The sequence below is a fragment of the Pagrus pagrus genome (genome assembly GCF_965226575.1).
Source record: "Pagrus pagrus genome assembly, chromosome: 14".
In the NCBI taxonomy this organism is placed as follows: Eukaryota; Metazoa; Chordata; class Actinopteri; order Spariformes; family Sparidae; genus Pagrus; species Pagrus pagrus.
Genome location: NC_140198.1, coordinates 8354689 through 8376001, shown reverse-complemented (window position 1 = coordinate 8376001; position 21313 = coordinate 8354689). Strand labels below are relative to the sequence as shown.

Here is a 21313-nt window from a genome sequence, read left to right as displayed (position 1 = left end):
ATGTAGCGGACCCTGCCACCTTTCTAGCTTCAAACATTGTTCATTCAGTTATTTCTTCTCCAAATCTCCATAGTGCCCCCTTGAATATTTTTTGTGAGCCACTAGATGTGTTCATATATATGACATGCTGTTTTATTGTTAATAAAATAATTAATAACAAAATGGAAAACACAGTATTTCAGTGACTTCAGTGATGTCTGTAGTAATAATGTTGTGTTTTTGATGTGTGTGTTTGTCAGCAGGATTACACAAAAACCAGTGAACAGATTTCCACAAAACTTGGACGATCAAGAATTGTTTTCTCACTTTCTTTAATATTAAAAAAAGTGGCCTGTGTTCTTAATTTTGTTTTATTCTCAAGTATTATGTGAAGCGTATTGTAACCTTGTTTAGATAAGTGCTATATAAATAAAGTTATTATTTTTATTATTAATTATGTTGTTATTATTATTATTATTATTATTACTATTTTTATTATTACACCTTTGGGCCACCGTACTGAAAGAATGACTGACTTACTGAATATTCAGGCTAATGCTTCTCTGATTGCAGATTTGTTTTTTTAACATACAACGAAACTATAATATGATAGTAAACAAAATAGATTTCCAGATCAAGCCAGAGGCAAAACATTACTCAAAAATGCTCCTCTAGTTTACATACAAACAGTCCGCAATAACAGTATACGATTAAACACAGATGGATGACTCACAAAGTATTTTGGCAAATATTTCCTTCTATTATTTTGTACACAATGCTATATTCCTTTCCAGACCTTTGTATATTCCTGTTATTAGAAATAGCCTGGACATACCGTTTACCCCAACATTGTTATTTTTGCACCTCGGGGCCACCGTACATTGTACAACCTGCTTTCACAACACTCACTCTGACCAATAAAGTAAATTTCCATGTGAAATTCAGAGAGAGGGAGAGAGAGAGAGAGAGGGAGAGAGAGAGAGAGAGAGAGAGAGAGAGAGAGAGAGTATCAGTGTCTCTCTACCACCACGAGAGGAGGATGCAGCAGTTTGTGTCTGTTTCTTTTCTTTTTTTTTTTTTTTTCTCTCTCTTCAGTCGAAACTTTCCCACATTAAACACTTGCTCCATAAAAGGACACAGAGATCCGTGACCTGCTACTGAATCAGCAGTTGAACCCGAGGAGGAGCTCCATCGGTCGGGGCAGGAGGTAAGAGTCTGGCCGCCCGGAGAGAGACCGAGCTGACCCCGAAACCTCCACCTGCTGCCTGCCTCCCTTCCTCCCTCCCTCCCCGCGCAAACCGAGCGCTCCTGTCAGCCATGGGATTTAACCACAGACGCGGTCGCTTTTTACGGATTTCCACCGAAAAATACTCGGGTTTTTTAAACATTAAGGAGCCGTGAAGACCGTTAAACTAACACCGAGGGATACCAAAGAGGAAAATTTGAGAGAAAACACAAATTAGTGGCTGTTTTTTTTGTCAGAAAAGTAACGGTTAAAGTCCAGTTTGAAGAAGAAACGGTTTTTTTTCTGTACACTGGACCCGAACCCCCCTCCTCATCTCCTCACCATGAGTCTGCGGACTAACGGCTCCTCCACGGATCTTTACGCCGGGACGCAGCCTCCCCTGCTGGGCTCCAACCCCTCCATCAACGGCACCAACGGCTCGAGGCACCACGACGCCGCCCCGCTGGACCTGAGCCGGGCGGTGCCGGTGGGCATGGTGCTGGCCTTCTTCATCATGTTCGCCATCGTGGGGAACATCATGGTCATCCTGTCGGTGGTTTGCAACCGACACCTGCGGATCCCGACCAACTACTTCATCATCAACCTGGCCATAGCAGACCTGCTGCTGGGGACCACTGTGCTGCCGGTGTCCGCCACGCTGGAGGTCAGTTATCGATCAGTTTTTGGCTGTTTAATGAAGATAAAGTGGAGATTTTAATGATTTTAGATTAGGAAAGGAAAGGAGGGAAGGTCGGGAGGGAAGGGAGCAAGGCATGTGTTACTTTGTGCAGGTTTGTGACATTTTCTAGACTAAATAATTAATAACTAACTTGATATGGTAATTTATTGTGTAAATCATTTGTAGATGAGACCATACAGGATGGGCAAAGTACACTACTTAAAATTAAATAGGGATATTGGGATATGGATGCATTGATATGCAATAGCAGTCAAATGTAATGTGTCGCATTATTTTTGGAGACCAATATATTCACTAAACACGAAATAAACATTCACAAGATATGTCACAGAATAAACAATCAAGTGAAACACTAAAATAATCCAACATCCATAATTAATGAGGAAGGAAGGAAAGAGGGAATACAAGGGAAGAAAAACAAATCAAGAAAGAAGAGAAAGAAGTGACGACATTAGGACACAGACATATGACCATCTCATGCTGATTTAATCCTTTAAAAGTATAAAATATTGCTTTCTATATTGCAGTTTTCTAATTATTTTCTTTAACGATCATCTAATTATCTTCTCTTTTGGATGTCAACAAATCAATAACTCAACGTTTACTCACCAAAGGTCAACAACAAACCTCAAATTTGACATTTGTTAATTTGACACAGCAGGTATGATTATTGAGTCCAAAAATATCACAGTTCACTTTAGGAAAGAAGCTGAATATTAACTGGTTCTATTTCTTTCTTTACTATAAACTGAATTTATTAAGGTTTTGGACTCTTGATCACACAAAACAAGACATTTGTCACTTTGGACGATGAACATTTTGCAGCTGTGTGACATTTTCTAGACTAAATAATTAAATAACTACCTGGATCATTTATAATGTAAATAATTGGAAGTTGAGACCATAAAGAGATACAGGAGTGGAAAAGTACAGAAATGAGTGAGAAGTGAGGAAATTAGCTATATTACAGTTTTGTTATAATCTTCTGTTGTCTGAGTCAAAAGTTTGGATGTAAACAGTCAAACAATTTGACACAGCAGGCCCAAAACAAGACATTTGTCACTTTGGATGATGGACACTTCTCAGTTTTGAAGATATCAATCTAATGCTGATTTAATCCTTTAAAAGTATAAAATAGTCCTTGCAGAATGTAAATCTATTTCTAGTTTTCTAATAATTTTCTTTAATAATCTTCTAACCATCTGATGTTACAGTGTAAACAGTTTGGATGTTTACAATCAAATTATTAACTCAAAGTTTATTCACCGAAAGTCCAACAACAAAAACTAAAATTTGACATTTGTTAATTTGACACAGCAGGTCTGATTATTGTGGCCAAAAATACCACAGTTATCTGTTTTATCACGATATTCATCAAACCTTAGTGAAGTTAAAGGAGAACATCTTGTGTTCTCAGTTATGGAAAGATAAAGTTATTAATTACCTCAATATTGTAATTATTAACAAATTCTGAGTTTAAATTTCTTCTCCAAAACTACACAGTGCCCCTTTAAGTGCTAAAATATATTCATATCACTTTGTTATTCACTAAACTACAACATCAAATACAGTTAAAACAGCAGAAACTAAAGCAGGTTGGTTAAAACGTTTGAGACTGTAAATTACTTGAAATGCAGCTTTAGTGTTTCCTGAAGAAATTGAGTTTATAATGTGATGCGTCTGTTTTAATATTGTGTATTATTATTGAGTGCAAGACCTTTGTATTTACAGTTCTTGGCTGTAAACGGTTAAAACTAGACCTCTATCAGCCCCCTTTGGTACTCATTCATAGACACCAAATACATCTGCTGTTTATGTTTATTGGCTACTTGTGCATTAATATGCATTAGCACTCGTGCATTAGTAGCAGTGTCCTGTTTCTAATTAACAGATCGGTGCGTAGACTCATGATCAACCCGAGGTAAAGAGAGAGACATCAGTGTTAGATTGCTGTAAGGCCAGGATCAAACAGGCAACACGGGCGGATTTAATGCCGACTTCACAAACAAAGACTGCGCCATCATGTAGAATAAAGGTCATTTTATTCAAATTGACAGAAGATAGGAAGAGGGTTGAGGTTCATTGATCATAAAGGTGGTTGGGGGGATACACGGGGGTCGAGCAGGGTCGTGGAGTGGCTGAACCATCTATGAGTGCGCTGTTTCATCATACCCCAGGGTTCTTGTAATAATAGAGAAGAATAATTACTGAGATGGATGTATTAAGCCTGATGCATATTGATAGTGTGAAGTAGAGAGAATCAGACGCGATTTGATTTAATGAGACACAGGTTGTTAAATTAGCATGACTCAGGTAGTAAATTAGTGAGGCAGGGTGGCTTGGTCTTGTTCCTGATCTTAAGTTACAGTGACTTCATAATTATAGGAGAAATCTGAGAGACCTCAGTCGGTTCTGATGTTCTGCCCAGATTATCTGGTAATGTGAGGGGTACCGACCTGTTCACAGACTCATTAGGGCCGCCTGAGTAATATCAAACATGTTTGATATCTAAGATTAAAAATCTGTAAGACTGTGATTTTATTTTAATCACGATGCCCTTTTACACAAAACAACATGAGAGATATCCCGGAGAAGCTGATAAATATTCTAGGCCTTGAGGCTAATGTTAGCTATCTTACTCCCGCTGACATATTAAAACATACATCACCTCCAGTTCTTACTGAGGAATAGCCTGTCCATGTTGGCCACGTCTCCCCGACTATTTTCTCATCCAGACTCGTTCCTCTGCTTTTTTCTCTCACTGCAAAGTATTAATGTTCCTACAGCAAGTGAAAAGACTGTTCATTCTTATGTAGGTGACTCACTTTGTGTTGGACCAGAGTTTGAAATGTTTCCTGTAAAACTGAAGTCTGTAGAGGTGGCAAAGTTATGATGATCAATAGTCAGAGTGGGAGCAGGCTGATGCTTACTAACCTGAAAACAGCCTCATTTGTCTCCTGTCGAATGTAAAAATTAAATCCATCCATCCAAAAATCTAAAAATAAACGTAGTGCAGTGTTGAAAGTAAAGATTTCCCTCTGAGTTGTATTAAAAGTAAAAGTAAAAAGTCTGAGAATGAAGCTCCTCATGTAAAGAACGTTTGAACTGAAGAGGAAGTGGACTCAGGTACTTCCTGTCTCTGCAGGTTTTGGATTACTGGGTGTTTGGTCGGATCTTCTGTGACATCTGGGCAGCGGTGGACGTCCTATGCTGCACAGCATCCATCATGTCTCTGTGCGTCATCTCCATCGACCGCTACATCGGGGTTCGCTACCCGCTGCAGTACCCGATGATTGTCACAGAGAAGCGGGCGTTGCTCGCCATGTTGGGCGTCTGGATCCTCGCCATCATCATCTCCATCGGCCCGCTGCTAGGCTGGAAGCAGCCACAGTCAGAGGTTCTTAAACTAACCATTATTATACACCACTGAACCAAAACCAATTACGATAGCTTTTGTAAGAGTTATTAATGTGAGGATATTACATAACCCCTGACGACTGCCTTCAGCAAATATAGTTTCAATCAGCTGATAAAGTACATTTAATTTAGTAAACTTCCTCCTTTCTTCTTATTAAACCTTCAAAAGAGGAAGTCAGGGCTTCTGAACTTAATTTACTTTCATTGGATAGTTTGTCTAAATGAAATGTTCCTATTAGAAAGTTATGAATTAAATTCAAGTCCAGAAATAATCTCAGTGACATATTTCTACCTCCTCTGTTTAACAGACAGTAAACTTATTTATGTTTTTTGAACGTTTTTCAGGAGAGATTTAAAGAGATTCAGCTGTTTGTAATTAAATGTTAGAAACATCAGCACAATGTGACTGACGACCAAAAGACATCCCAAGTTCCCAAAAATCAACAGATGGAAATTTAAACAATGCCAAGTTCTCAGCAAAATAAGGGGCAACTATTATGATAATGAAATTGTTTCATTGTCATTTTCAATTTAAAGCAAAAATACTATCTATACTAATCAATCCCCTGTTTCAGCCTTTTAGTTTCACTTTCAGGATTTGCTCTTTTTCTTCTGAGAATAAACTTTATTTGATGTTTGGTCAGACAAAACAAGAGATTTATATTAAAATCGGATGAGCATTTTCATTATTATTATACTGTAGACCAAACAATTAGTGGAGAAAATGATTGGCTTAGGGTTGGGCAATGTCTGCTGAATTAGCATATGGCGATGTCTACAGTGAAATGTTGTGATGAGCGATGACATCATTTACTAATTTGTGGCAGTGTGTCCCCTCAGTGTTGTAAGGCAGCAGTTGCGTATTAGCTCACCACCAATCTTATTGATTGATCAAAAGAAAACCTCAGAACAAATTCATTATGAGGTCCAATCAGACCAGTAAATCAGAGAATTTGGACCATTTTTAAAAAAAAAAATAGTTGGTGATTTATTGAATAGTTGACAGTAAAAGCTCCAGAGCAACTATTACCATCTATTCTGTTTGATGAACCTAAAGATAAACTTGTCTTTAACTTCCTGTCCTTCCTGCAGGATGACACAGTTTGTCTCATCACAGAGGAACCGTTCTACGCCCTCTTCTCGTCCCTCGGCTCCTTCTACATCCCTCTGGCTGTCATCCTCGCCATGTACTTCCGCGTCTACATCGTGGCCAAACGTACCACCAAGAACCTGGAGGCTGGCGTGATGAAGGAGCGTCAGGAGGACTCCAACGAGCTCACCTTGAGGATCCACTGCAGGAACCAGCAGGTGCAGGACATATGCCCCGCCTCCAAGAACGGAGGCGGCGGGGCCTCTGCAGCACGCAGCACGCTCACCGTCAAACTGCTCAAGTTCTCCAGAGAGAAGAAAGCTGCCAAGACGCTGGGCGTGGTGGTGGGCATGTTCATCCTCTGCTGGCTGCCGTTCTTCCTCGCTCTGCCCATCGGTACGTTCAACGACTCAAAATCTTTAAATCTACAATACCAATCATTATTTTAGATATTGACTCATCTGAATATAGGGCTCTGTTTGTGAACTTTCATCATCATTCTGCTCAGTGTTCGGTCAGTTTAATAACTCCAAACATGGTCTGAAGTCAGAATCAGACCATGTCAGTCGGAGTACCTGAAATTTATCTCCAAACAGACCATTAAAGCTTCACTTTAGGTTCAAGTGTTCATAACGTTATATAACTTGGGTTATATAACACGATGTTCCTCTCCATTTCTATTTACTCATTTCACTGTTAGATGGTATATGTGAGTGGGAGCAGCGATCCACACATCTGGTTCTAATACAGCATTTTTACCTTCAGATAAGAGTCCTCTCTCAACCACTGAAGAGCCTCTTCAGACATCTGATAATATTACAAACCCGTCTGACTGCCAGATGCTTCATTATATCAGCAACACAGTCAATAAACTGAGAGAGAAATCTGATGAAAAGTCTGATTCTGACACACTACTGACTCACACAGCAGGGAATAATCCAACAAAAACATAATTTTGTTAAGAAAAACTTCGTTAGCTCAGACCATGTTTGCACTTCTGATCAGTAGCCCAGTGATAAGCTCAAGATTGATTGTGACTCCAAGTACAAAGAAAACATCTGAAAAATTTTAATCTGATTTCGTTATTTTAGGATCAGTGATTTAACAGAGCGCTTATTGTCAGACATCTAGATGTGTCAAGGTTGCGTTTAAGTTCCGTTTCAGTGGTATTTTAATGACTTTAATGAGCTGAGTAAAGGTAAAATAATGACTTTTATTAAAAAGGAAATACATCTTACATGTTTATAGGTGTTGGCGGTTTACCGGTTTCATAACCGACTGGTGTCACGTTCTGCTACGATGTGAATTTTTTAGTCTATTGTAGCACACTGGAGCGATGAGTATTAAATATTAAAGGATAGTCAAGAGAAATTGTCTGAATGCTAAGCCTCGTTTGAAGACGATTAAATAACCAGAGTAGAAGGCTAGATGTGGAAACCCTTTTTTTTCAACTGGCTCTGTTTTCAACATCACATGAGTGCTCCTTCTGCTCCGTGATCCTCGCCAGGATGTGTAAATAACTTTGTACAAATTCATCACAAACATCTAAAAATCAGATATAATCAATTTAATTTTTAATTTAGATGGATAATCCATGAAAGAAGAATACCAGTGTGATTGATGGTGAGAAACCATTTCCAGAAACTCTTCAGAAACTACACATTATTTTTGTTTTCTTCACATTTTAAATATTTGGCCTGAACAGTGATGTTTCAGATCCTCCGTCACTGAGTTTCTAGGAGTTAAGGAAGTTAAACACACTTGTCATTTCTTTATTTTCTGTGATGGGTTTCCCACAACATGGACGGTGGAGCGACGCCAGACATTCCCCCCGGCTGATAACACAGATTAGAGCTGAGCCTGCTCGGATTAGTCGAGTTGGAGGGAAAGCTGTTTATGTTCATAAATACTGACTGTGTCAAAGCCAGTGAATCCCAGCAAAGACTGATCTGAGACCAAACTTGACCTGATGTCTGACTACCCTGAGGTCTGACTGCTCATATTCCAGAGCACCATAGTTATTACAGTTCATCCTGAGGGAAACAGGAACGTCTGAGCATTTCATCACAATCCATCCAATAGTTGTTGAGATATTTCAGGCTGCACCGAAATGGATGACCAACTGACAGAAAAAGATGAAGGACATGAAAATTGAGTAGGGAGAGAGTTGAGTAGGACAACAACACCCCCCCAACTACCCCAAAACTGCCCAGGAAAGACCTGAGGAAGTTTCATGTTAGGTTAGGTCCAAAAACCACTTGGTTAGGGTGAGGAAAACATCATAGTTTGGCTTAAAATATCCTTTTCGGTCGCCAAGATCATGGATGGAGATGGTCTGACTTCCCGTGACACAAAGCTGGTTTGGTTTTGCTACAAAATCCACTGGAAATGTCCGCTGGTCTCCTTCAGAAAACACCTGCTTTTGCTGCAATAGAATTCACTGGAGATATCCCCAGGTGACAAATATCCAATGGTGTGACTCGAACTGCGGTCGGCCGTTTGGCAGCCTTGTTGGCACGTGAACGTGATATGCCACGTTTGGTACGAATGTGACCTTGGACGTATCTGTGATTTGCAGAAATGTTAACTGAGAACATTACATCCTGGTGACTGAACTGCGAGCATTCACAGGGTGGCCGCGGGTCCTCAAAAAGTATTAAATTGTCTTAAATTCAGATTCGATGGGTCTTACATATTTTTAGTGACATTACTGCAAGAATTTCTCCAGTCTGACAGACCAAAGAAGAATGTTTTTCCTGTTTACACAGCGTCATCAGAGAGGATTGAGACATTAAGCTAACCTTACTTATGTAGGAGGTATGTCGGAGGGAGGCAGAGAGACATCTCGTATTTTATGAACTTGCTGGGAAGCACGAACTGGACGAGACTTCTGCCTCACAACGATTACTCATCAGATTAGCCTTTTTCACCTGAAGCTAACATCTGCAGCCATAAATATTAACTGTCACAGCAAGCCCAGCTGATCAGACTAGATCTGAGGAGGCGCTGTCAACTTTGCCGTCCAACTCTGAGAAAGGTTTGTGCAGCAGAGTCAATAAACGCCTTATCTTAAAGCTGCTATGTGGAAACAATATTATTGTACATTACAACAAACGTGTAAGGCACCGCAGATGGATAACTGTTTTGTTTTTGTAATGTTTATTTATTGAAAAGATGCAGCTTTTACTTTGCAGACTGCTGTAGTCTGAGTATTGGAAGGACTTTCTGAATAAAAAGGGAATTTAAATGATGAAGCCATATGCAGTAATGTAGATCATTGAGGATGCCATACACTGATGCTGTACAAGAATCGTTTTGCATTCGAATTGTTGAATCTTAATTGAAATGAGGCCAGTGAAGATTCACACCTCTAATAATATCCAGTCAGCCATTTTCGTTCTCCTCCTTACCTTCCCAATGCACTCCCTGGATCTGGCTTGTTCTTCCCATGGGGACTCGATCAGATTGGGATCCGGGGGATTTGGAGGCCATGTCGACCCCTTGAACTCTTTGTCACGTTCCTTGAGCCTTTCCAGAGGTGTTGCAGGGAACATTGTCCTGCTGGGGGTTCACCGCCATCAGGCAGTGACGTTGCCATAAGTTGGTGTACGTTGTCTGCAATAATGTTCGGGTGGTTGGTGTATGTCAAGTTGCATCTACATGAATACCAGAATCTAAAGTGTCCCAGAACAACACTGAATTGTAACGAGATAATGAATGTTTATCACTTCACCTATTAGTGAGACTAAAATTGTTGTTCTTTATCGTTTACCACAGTGCGACTGTTGTAATGGAAGTTAGAGGCTGAAAATGAGACGCTGTTTGTCTACTTTGTCATCTTTTTTGAATCAGGCGTTCGACTTCACAGTCTAAGTTTGTGTTAGATGAATTGTTCAGCAAACATTTTCTGCTTATCAAAAAATCCTACCTCAGGAACTGAGGTATTTCCTGATTTCCTAAAAAGGTTTCTAGAAAGGTTCCTGCAGCTCTAACTTTTCAAACAGGAACCATTTTAACACTGATTGAAAGTCTGAATGAGAAGCTACCCACAATCCTTCTGGCCACAGTGTACCTCTGGACCACAGCAGATTTCATAAGAGAGAGAATAAACTGGGTTATTATTAGCTGTGAGCAGACCGATCCTTTGATGCTTAGAGAAACAGTCCTGTGATCACAGGATTCAACGGGTTGATTGTGAGGAGAAACTTCTCCACAAACATTCAACAAGTTCAAACACTCCGAGCCTAAACATGGTTATGCTGAAGGCTTTGGTCCGGAAACAAAAACCTTGGCCTGAGTTCATCAAAAGTCTAAGAGATCCGGACTGGCCACAGTGAGGCATCTTAAGTCCTTCTTCAAGGCTGTAAAAGAGGAGCAAGAATGCTTGATTACCTTTTTAACATAGAAAATGACTCATATCTGTGCTTATATTTATTTGATCTGTTTCAAATTAAAAGCCCTGTAGCGTTCCAGTGGACAGAAATCGTTCATGTTTCGACGTGAAGTTAGTAAACTTTTTTTATTCCAGTATTTGGAATCATGCTGAATTAGCTATTAGCAGTTTCTGTTTGCAGTGTATCCATGAATGTTCAGACAACTATCACTGGATTACTTTGATACTGAAGAAAACTTTAAATTGCTGATGATTCTCAGGCAAATTCTGAACGAAGTCTTTTTTCTCTGAAATCCTAAATGGATTTATGGACGTTTGTTGTTGATTGACATCAGAGATAATGATATCGTCAGGACGTGAAAGTCACGCTGAGTAATATCATTGTGTTTTATGCCTCTGTGTTTATATTTGACTCAGTTATGACTCTGAGAAGGCGTGAGATTTACTTCTCCCAAGGAGGTTGTGTTTTCACCAATGTCCGTTGGTTGGTTGGTTTGTCAGCGGGATTACACAAAAACCACTGGATGGATTTCCACGAAACTTAGAGGGAGGATTGGTCCCAGCCCAGAATAGACCCCATTAACTTTTGGCACAGATCCAGGAATCCTTTCTTGCTTTCTTTAACTTTGTGGGATCTGGCTTTTTTTTTTGTTTTTTTGGTTAATTTCTCAGAGAATGATGCATGGATCTTGATAAAAATAATCAGGCGTATTTAGGTGACTGGTATCTATGAGTGAGTACAACTTGATGTGGATAAGTTACCATGTTGTACAGCCCTTAAATCTAGTATTTGTTACTATTAAATTTGGCATCATTAACTGTGCATGTGTCAGTTGAATGAGTCACTAGCTGTCAGTCCCTCTCTGATGCAGAACTGGCTTTAGTTTTAATTTGACATTCTTGTATAAAAGCCGCCTTCCTTCTTTTCAAACGATGAATCTTTTATATTTTAGTGACTCTGATTGTTCCTCTCCAACGTCAAGACAAACTGTACTCTTTAACTCCTCTACGACTCTAAGAAGAGATGTTAATGTTGTGGCTTTCACTTCATAGTTGTATGAAGTGCTGAGTGTCCCGGTGATGCAGTGTTTGCTTTTTGCTGAGTCATGATCTGCACTGCGTCCTCCGTAGATCAGCAGTGAGGACAGACTGAAGCTCCTCCACCTTTTAAAGAAGGACTTGTTTTCATTTTAAGCTGTGTGTCTGCATGACTGCTTTTATCTCTTAAGCTCGATTAAAGCTGCAGATGCTCAGTTAGACAGTAAATGATGCAGAAAATCTAGAGAATAAGAAAAGGACTGGGTTTGTATTGGTGAATTTGTTACAGGAAAGAAAACTTTCTTTTTCTTTTAGTTTTGTACACTTACCTCCTGATCCTTTCCATTTTTTTAGGCTGCTGAGATTTAGAAGATCACCTGAGCCAGATGCCTTTTGCTGTTTTACGTCCCCTAACCTAATATAGTCTTGGTTTAGTTTGTCAGAATATGTCGTGACAAAACAGAATACATTTCAGTCAATTAGAAAAATTAAAATGTACTAGTCCATTTTAATTTCTTCTATATTCGTCTATTTTTCTTATATGATAGCCTCAGCAGTAACAAATAAATATTAACGTGTCAGGGCTGGACCGGGACAAAAAATCATTCCTGGCATTTGTGGCTCAGAACACCACCCACCAGCGCATCCTTGAATCCCCCTTTAATATGTGTACTGTATTCTCAAACCACTGCACGCACCGTCCACCTCAAACTGTGCTGCTCATGCACCGACCACGTGAACCTGCGTGCTTACTGGACAGCAGCATCAAACACCTCCACTCAGGTCAATTTCATTTATTTAGCTCCAGTTAGCAACAAAAGTTATCTCATGACTCTTTCAGTCTGGGCAGGTATAGTCCAAACTGTTTTCTACATCACCTCACAGATAGAAATAAGAGTCATCCAGACAATCCAGACAATACTCCATGTTGTTGGAAATGAGAACTGTCCTTTTCTCTGTTCCAGGGAAGATACACGTGATGAATACAGAGAGACAGAAGTGCAATGTTTGGCAGTTTGTTGTTAATACATGATTGATTGTTTGATTGATTGATTGATTGATTGACAGTACTGGGCTGCTAGTATTGGCAGCTAATTTCTGGGAACTCTTGAGAGGAGCCACCGTCTGCAATCGCTTTAAGAAAAATGGTCCATTGGAGTAAACAGAGATGACAGGCATCTCTCCACTCGAGGCCTCACAATGTGCAGCCTGTTAACATGCTGAGATAAGATTTGGACTGGGTATCATTTTTCACAAATTTCACCACCTTGACTTCAAAAACGGTTCCTGAACAGGACTTCTTTCGATACCGATTTTATGAAATCCGTTTTAACAAAAGATTACATCACACATACACATGAGCCCCATCTCTGGGCATCACCCAGTGTTTTTCCACTTAGCACTATTACATCTTGGCACAACAAGCACGCTGCTCGCTTATTGGCTCACTGACGCTGCTGAGATGAACTCTTTAGGTACTGAAATTCAGTATCAAACAACAAGACATTTTTCCATACTCAACATTTTTCTCTGGTTCGGCTGGTGCCATAAAACTATCGAAGTTTGGTAACCAGCTAACTAAGACGATGAAAATGGTAAAGATTATGCCTGCTAAACCTCAGCATGTTAGCATTGTCATTGAGAGCATGTTAGCATGCTGATTTTAGTACAGTACCTCTGTGTCAGCCAAACTGGCAGCAGAGTTTGTTGTATCTGTTTAAAAATGTTCATAAGTAGATGCTGAAGTGCAGAAAACACAAGCTTGTTCACTATTATTTAAAAAAGGAACAAATGGCGTCAGTTTTTTTGTCAGTCCCTTAACATCATTGCTGTCGTGACTGAAACAAACCTGAAGTTAAATTTGATAAAACCACCACAGAAGAAGAGTGAAGGTTTTGACCAAGACGTCTTGAAGCTGCTGTGAGGCTCAGACTCTGTGGACAGAGACAGCTCCTGGGAACTGTGATTATATTTACATGAAGAACGTGGCAGAAACCCAAAACACTATTAAACTGAAACCAAAATAGCGTCTTCCTGTGTTTGCAAGGAGAATCACCAAACTTGGAGATACGTGTTTTTCACAGGACAGTGATGCATCGTGGTCAGGTGTCACATGTTTTTCTCATGGCGGAGGTCAGGTTAACAGTCAGAGTCTTCATATATAGTCAGAGAGCGCAGCCTGAGGCACAGGATGGCCTTACAAGTCCATGTTCAGGGAGAAATAATCCACGTCCTCGGGAGTCTATGTTATCATCAAAAACCTGATCCACCAAAATCCTTTGAAATCCTTTGAAATCCTCTAAAAAACCTCCGACATGCTGCAGGTCAGCACCTCTATGATCCTGAGGAGAGAGGAGGCAAGGACACAAGGAGAGGGGAGGAGAGTAGGAGAGGAGGCAAGGAGAGGGAGACAAAAAGAGAAGTAGAGGATATAATGAGACAAAAGGAGAAACAAGGAGAGGAAGCAAGGATAGAAGGAGAGATGAGTCAAGGAAAACAAGGAGAGGAAGCAAGGATAGAAGGAGAGATGAGTCAAGGAAAACAAGGAGAGGAAACAAAGATAGGAGGACAGGTTAATCAAGGAAAACAAGGAGAGGAAACAAAGATAGGAGGACAGGTTAATCAAGGAAACTAGGAGAGGGAACAAGGATAGGAGGAGAGGTTAACCAAGGAAACGAGGAGAGATGAGTCAAGGAAACAAGGAGAGGAGGAGAGATGAATGAAGGAAACGAGATGTGTGGGATGACAGGTATTGTCGGTGTTACAGGTGCTACAGATGTTACAGGTGCTACATGTGTTACAGGTGTTACAGATGTTACAGGTGCTACATGTGTTACAGGTGCTACAGATGTTACAGGTGCTACAGATGTTACAGGTGCTACATGTGTTACAGGTGTTACAGGTGCTACGAGTGTTACAGGTGCTACATGTCTTCGTCTTTATTTTGTTTCACTGCGCTGCAAATGTTTGTTCTTCACACTTCAGAACAGAGAAATTATGTTTTATCACTTCAGTTGTTGAGAAAGTATTTTTAAACCGACTGCTCTCTTGTTTTCTCCTTATACGCTCTTGTAAAATATGACCTTGTTATTATTCTCGCAGCAGTGAAATCAGAGACAGATGGAGCGTTTCTGACTGCTCCTTCTGTGGATTTCACAAGTGAAGAGAGGAGGATGAGGACAGAAAATGTTCAGTTTGTAGCTAAAACATAAATAAATCATCTTGATATTAAAAGGGAATACATGTAACTGATATTTATCACATGTTTTACAAATTACAAAGATTACATAATGATTTAAGGGCCAACAGGTCAAATCTGATGAGGTACAGGGAGTCTGGGGTTTTTTGCCGTCCGTCCCATTCATGTGAACGTGACATCTCAAGAACGCCTCGAGGGAATTTCTTTAAATTTGGTGCAAACATCCACTTGGACACAAGCATGTAATGATTAGAAGTTGGTTGAAACACCTTTTAGGACATTATTCAACAATTCGTATGATAATTATAGCAAAATTGAACACAGATGTCTGATAGGATTAAATTATGAAGTGATGTGCGATATTTTATCCCCAAAATTTCATTGTTCATTTTTATTGTGATGCCACAGCTCAGGAAGTGCAACTTCAAATCAAATCAAATCAAATTTTATTTGTATAGCCCAAATTCACAAATCACAGTTTGCCTCAGAGGGCTTTACAATCTGTACAGAGACGACACCCTCTGTCCTTCGACCCTCGATTCGAGTGAGGAAAAACTTGCCCCAAAAAAGGCCCTTTTAACAGGGAAAAAAATGCGGAAGAAACCTCAGGGAGAGCCACAGAGGAGGGATCCCTCTCCCAGGACGGACAGACGCAGAGGCAGACAACCGCATGGTGGTTTTGAATAGTTGAATTTGAATTATTATTACCACAAAGAAAAGAAAAAACTGATGTCCATCTGAAGTAAAACTGCTGTTATATAAATATCATGTTGCTGCTGGTTGTGTTCAGTGTGTGTTGCAGTTTGCAGTTATTTGTGGTTGTCAGTTCGACGGCTTTAAGACTTCAGCACTGATGAGATCACTGATTAACACCTGTCAGCCAATCAGAATCAAGTGTTATGTGTGTAAACAACCTTCAAAGTTGTAGCAGAAGCTCCTGATGATGATGATGATGATGATGGTGATGGTGATGATGGTATAGCTTCCTCAGCTGTTTGGCAGCTCTACACCTTATTATGTAACTGGCTCAGCTCCCGTTTTGTTGCAGTGAATGCTGCCGCCTGGTGGTGAAACATGCTCTGTGTCTGCACATGTAAACCAACCAAACTGTTTATTCCTGCTTCTGCTACAGTAACACTGCTGTTCAAATGTTCTCTGTTGGTGCATTCGAGGACTCTTTAAAGTTTCAGCTGCTGATCCGAGTATTTAACCCACTATCCAACTCACAATGTTGATTTTTTCATCGGTTCATGTTCTGGCTCATTTATGAACCTAAAATTCCACAATGGAACAAAACCATCTGTTTGTGTGTTTTTAGGCTCGTTCAACAGCAGCCTGCGTCCTCCTGAAACCTTCTTCAAAGTCATTTTCTGGTTGGGATACTTCAACAGCTGCCTGAACCCCATCATCTACCCCTGCTACAGCCGAGAGTTCAAACAGGTAACACACGTAATACTGCTGATACTAATACTGGTATTACTGCCTGTTCCCGGCTACAAGCAGCTGAGAGCTCCAACAGGTCATAAAAGTGATTGACGCTTGTTAATAATACATGTTAACCATTGTTAAAGTGGAAGTTGACCCAAAAATTAAAATCTCATGCTGATGGAAGTCTGGTGAAGTTTTGCAGTCCACAAAACATTTCTGGAGGTTGAACAAGTCAATGATTTTGTCATTTTGTGTCATTGTGTCTTCAGGCGTTCATCCGGATCCTTCGCTGTCAGTGGAAGAAGAAGCGTCAGGGTTGGCAGGCGTACTACAACTACCGCTCCAATCAGGGCTCCAACAACTCCTCCTTCCTGAACGGCAGCCAGCAGACGCTGTCCTCCATCAGCCCCAGCCCACGCTGTGTCGCCTCCAGACTACGCCCTCCGCCATGGTCCGCCTCCTCTGACAATAAGCTCCTCCCAGGGTCGTCGGGAAGAGGACGGCCGGGCCCGGTGTCCCCGCTCGCTAAGAACGCCGGGAAGGTGTTGAATGGGCAGAGCATTAACGAAAAGAAGTAGCATGGAGCCTCAGAGAGAACGTTATGGAGGAAAGTGGAACACTAACTGGCACACCTGCTGCCTCAGGTGGCCACACCCCCCACCCTGCCACTGACAGGAAGTGGTTTTAAAACACACGCAGGTTTCACTGCTGACATCACGAGACACTCTGCTCACTCACTGAGATGTTGTTCAGGTGTGATAATAGCACCGGTCAGGTGGTTGTGACTATTCCCGCCTCGTCTTCAGCCTTAATAACTCACCTGTAGAACATGACGGAGCTCCTCACCTGGACCGGCTGTCCGCTGTAGAGAAACTGACATTTTAAAGGGTTGTTTTTTCCCACCAGATAGTTCCTACCTGATCAGGAGCATCCACTGCACTTAATGATTGTTTTACCTCGACAGCACATGTGCAATAGATCACACAACATTTACTCGAACTACAACATAAAACACAAAACTACAAACTTTTTAAAGCAACAACACATCGGCCATCTTTCTTTCCTGAATTTGCTAAAAAATTGATCCAAAGTCCCTGAAATTAAAATCTGTCAAAATTAGTTAAACAAAAAAAACAACTTAAAATAAGACAGTAAATCTGACTTTAAAGACAGTATGTACAATTAAATTGATCTGAAAACTAGTACAAACATCTTTTATATATTTACTTATTGCTGTGTTATTTGTCTTTTTTTATTGTGTTTAAACTATCCTGAAATAAGGTCCTAAAATAAATGTTATTTCAAGTAAGTCGGGTTGAACATAGAACAGTAAATCCAATTGAATATTTAAATTAAAATGACCATTTTTATACACTTATTATTGTTTGGTTATATTTTACTTTATTTATTTTGCTAAAATGCTTAAAAAGTTCTGAGCAGTAAAAAGAGCAGTCGTCTCCCTCAGTTACCCGCATTAACCCTAAATTAATGTAAATAAATCAGGAATAAGACAAACGAGCAGAAAAAAAAGTTTCAACACTAAACTATATCCAATGTACCAATAAATGTATTTTGAAATATGAAATACAAAATGATCCCCGAAGTGAATAACATATTATCTGACATTATTTATTGTCATTTGGTTGGTTTTAAAAATCACCAAACTCTGACTACTTGCTAGCCAGTGAGCTAACTAACCTTAAACATCAACATTAGCTCACTTTTGTAAACATAAAACAATCAACAGGAAACAAAATGTAAAACAAAGGATCAAAGTAAAACCTAATTTAGAGACAAGTACATATAAAAATATGTGGGCATGATTTTGTTATACATTTAATTATTGTTGTGTTGTTTTTAATTGTTCATTTGTTGCTAAAGTTCTGAGCTGAATCTTTCATTAAACAATATTTTTATTATACTAAAGTACTTCAAATCCTGACTTAAAGTTCTCATAAAATCAGCTCTTAAAAATGTGTTTAAAATAAGTTGGAAAACCAACTTAAACTATTTAAACTGAACAGAAAAATTACCTGAAATTGTATGTTTACTTAAATTTTAAACATAATTCTATTTGTTTATTTATTGTCATGTACAATTTGTATTTTGGTGTTTTTGCTGTTTCAAAATTTAATTTCTTGTTAGCGGGTAACCTATCTTACTACTAACAGCAGCATCAGCTAATGTATATTAGCATGCTGGCTAAAATTAGCTGAACAGCATTGAATGCCTGGATAAGATTTGAACATGATGAGTGGATTGGCTTAAATTAGCTTGCTGGCTCATGTTGTATCTGTAATTTGGACTTGGCTGTGTGAAACCAAGTGGACCTGTGAAGACCTCTACCTTGTTAAAGCCTTAATATCTTCTTGACAGAACATGTATTGTGAAAATCTTCTCTCAGACTCTTTAAAAACAAACCTAACTTTGTATTCCTTGAGAGAAGTTGGAGGTTTCCTATTCACTTCGATTCAGAGTTTGATCACAGCAACATCTAGTGGACGTTAGAGGAACTGCAGCCACCGGTTGGCGTGAAAAGTGTTTTTATACTCTGTATTTATTGTGGAAATGCATCAATCTTCACAGAGAATGATAAATATTTCACCTGTGTCATCCTGCAGCTGTTGTAACATCTGGTGTGTTTGTGTGTGTGATACTTATTTAATGGATATATTGTGCTGTGTTTTACTGATGACTCTGTCAATAGGATAGATTGATACTTAAGAACATGTAAATCACACAGAATCGGGGTTAATGGATGATGAAGTTTTTCTCTTTTGTTCGAGGCTAACAGTTTCCATCTTCTTTCAGTCTTAATGCTAAGCTACGCTAAACATGCTCTGGACCGATCTCTGCGCTGAAGATGAACTGAATCATTTGAGTCTGGAGAAGACGGAGTTTCCACTTCATGTCCCTTCAACAGGAGACAAAATGAGTTTGATTGTAAATTGCATATGATAATTTAAGTTAATTAATTAAATTAAATAAAACTTTGTTTCATCAGTGCTTTTGAATATGGCTTAGTCACAGGAACTTTGGAGTGTAAAAAATCTAATCTTTACACAGTCGAGGTAATGTTTTCAAGTTTTATCCACATTATGTTCAGTCTGTTTCACCAGCTTCCTTCCTCACTCTGACGACCAAATGAAACCCATCGTTACTTTGAATGAAGTTACAGATTTCTCTGTGTTTGAACATTGTGGGAAACACTTAGGATACTGTCAGTACACAACTCAACAATTATATAACAAAGATCTTGTTGTTTTTAGACACTTTAAAGGTGCAATATGTAAGAATCATCCTCTTACTAAATTCCTGCTAACTGTAGCTGCCATTAGCCATTTAGCTCAGTAAGCCGTGTAGCTAGCTGTCCAGACTAGGAGCTCTACAGCTGGGGGAGCATATTACCAGAGTACCCGCTAATTCCTGCTACCTGTAGCTAGTTGGCTCAGTTAGCCATGTAGCTAGCAGTCCTGACTGAGAGCTCGGAGCACCGGGGGGATTGTTGGCATTTACACCACTGGCACAAGCGCTTTGGACCAGGACAGGAGGGGTAAGCTGGTTAGCAGGATAACTTCTGTAGATGTACATAAACGTCATAACATACACGTTATTTCTTCACATTCTGTTGATAATTCGAGGATTTTTTTGAATGTTTTCTTCTTAAGTTCTTAAATATTGCATCTTTAATGCAGAAATGTTACATATTATATCTTTGATGTTAAAAAAAAGCTTCAGTTTTGCAGCCAAAAAGAAAAAAATTACAAAAAAAAATCTAAATGGGAAAAATGCAACATTATTTTGCAGGTGGGATGTGGTCTGCTCTAACAGTAAAACTACACTATCCATCAGTAAGAGCTTCTTTTGTGTTTCATGCAGCAGCAACACCTGCTGGACAAAAAGTTGTACCACAATGTAGAAATACTTGACGTTTATGACTTCACATAACCTAAGAATGAAGTTTTACTACTGCTGTGTCTGACTGTTGAGGAGATTATGAGTAAGGAGAGGCAAGAAGGAAGCACTAGAGAAAGAAAAATAGTAGATAGTAGCTTTTTTTATTCTCTTTAGGGTCCGGAAGAGGTATGTGTCGAAAAATGTGTAAAAGGAAGAGGCTCTTTTACACATTTTTCGATTGATCACCACAAATATCAACTTACAAAGGCGATACTATTTCAGTGTTGTGTTTGTGGCTAAGTCTGTTAAGAGAGACATAACCAAGAACAAGAAGATCCATACACAATTTATGAGGACAAAAAAGGACATGAAATATTTACTATATAAACACTATACATTCCCTAATGATACTGTTTTTAAATGGTGAGATTTGAATGCCTTATATAAAGGCAGATTTTTGAATTCAAGTTAACTTTTACTACATACTAGCTTATAGTTTGTGGTATATATAATTGTTCTACAAAGACATGGTTGTAAAATATGTTTTTATTGATCATTTTGAACATTTAATCATATTAATTTTGGGTATTATCTATACACTCATACACTTTGTTAGTATAAGTGTGTCATTACAAAGGCATGTTGATGCATATCAGAGAAGGGTTTGTTGAGCCTTTACTGACTGATATAGAACCGACATTAAAAATGGTGGAAAGTCGAGTCGAGAGCTCTTCAGCCTGGTGGGGTAGCTCAGGGCATCTGCCCTTTTCTACCCATTGTTGTGGTTGGAGCTTGGTGAGCGGCAAGAGGTGGGAGGAGCAGGACTCTGGAGGAAGGAGGACGTAAGTGAACCAAGGCAGGAGAGAGAGAGAGAGAGAGAGAGAGAGAGAGGGAACAAAAGACAATAAACAAAATCAAATAAAGTGCTCATGTGTATTTAGTGCAGG

General features: G+C 39.5%; 1 protein-coding gene across 1 annotated transcript; it reads left to right on the top strand.

The window, feature by feature from the left end:
- Window positions 1-980: 980 nt before the first annotated feature.
- On the top strand, window positions 981-19472 carry LOC311269476 (alpha-1A adrenergic receptor-like). Its single transcript, XM_084373633.1, has 5 exons — window positions 981-1868; window positions 5050-5301; window positions 6414-6807; window positions 16360-16481; window positions 16739-19472. Exons 1-5 carry the CDS (start codon window positions 1548-1550, stop codon window positions 17045-17047), a joined length of 1398 nt encoding a protein of 465 aa, XP_084229759.1. The 5' UTR covers window positions 981-1547; the 3' UTR covers window positions 17048-19472.
- Window positions 19473-21313: the final 1841 nt, after the last annotated feature.